The 621-nt window shown below is 70.5% G+C and overlaps 1 protein-coding gene across 2 annotated transcripts in view; it reads left to right on the top strand.

Annotated features, from left to right (window-relative positions):
• The first annotated feature begins 521 nt into the window (after positions 1-521).
• Positions 522-621, top strand: part of CASP6 (caspase 6) — a 14,318-nt gene continuing 14,218 nt past the window's right edge. Inside the window, exon 1 of one of the 2 annotated variants that reach the window (XM_019521961.1) lies at positions 522-615. In XM_019521961.1, the coding sequence (XP_019377506.1) occupies positions 585-615 (31 nt within the window). In that variant the 5' untranslated portion in view covers positions 522-584. The remainder of the gene's footprint in view (positions 616-621) is intronic. The other variant, XM_019521960.1, reaches the window with a different exon arrangement.

Raw genomic sequence — 621 nt, 5'->3', positions numbered from 1 at the left:
ACCCACGCCAGCCTAGTGCTGGGTCCAGCCCCTCTCTGCCCACCTGAGACCTCACCTGGGCACCCCCGGCCTGCTCTCTCAGGCAGCGGCCCATTCCCCGGCCCGCGGGCTCCCCACCGCTCTGGACATTTGTCAGCGAGGGAGCAGCAGGGCAGCAACTGTTCCTCTGTGCATGTCCAGGCAAGGTGCTTTGGGCAGACGCTATATGACAGACTTTCCAAGCCTAGCAAGCATAAATATGACACCTGCCCAGCGCCCCTCGTCTACCTATGTCCTCAGACCAACGCGGCTACAACCGAAAGCCGCGTCTGCAGCCCCTGGAGGCTGGAGGGCGCTGCGGGCTGCGGTGGAGGGCGGAGGCCGGGTGCACGCCCTGCCCTGAGGCGCTGGACCCACGACTCGTGCGGAACCCCAGCTAGGGCGGGAGCCTCAGGGCCTGGCGGACTGTTATACCCGCCCCCACAGGGCAGGGCCGGGGCCGGGGCCGCGACAGCAAGAGGCAGCCCGGGGCCCGCCCCACGCCGCCCGTGCAGGGAGGAGGGAGCGGAGGCGGGGCCGGGCCGAGGCTGGGTGACGACGCGGGTATGGCGGGCGCAGGGCCGCAGCGCGCTGCAGGTAGGG

Source organism: Gavialis gangeticus, unplaced genomic scaffold (genome assembly GCF_001723915.1).
Source record: "Gavialis gangeticus isolate Ggan-Ray unplaced genomic scaffold, GavGan_comp1, whole genome shotgun sequence".
NCBI lineage: Eukaryota > Metazoa > Chordata > Crocodylia > Gavialidae > Gavialis > Gavialis gangeticus.
Note: the sequence above shows the minus strand (reverse complement) of the source record. Positions and strands in the feature narration are given on the sequence as shown.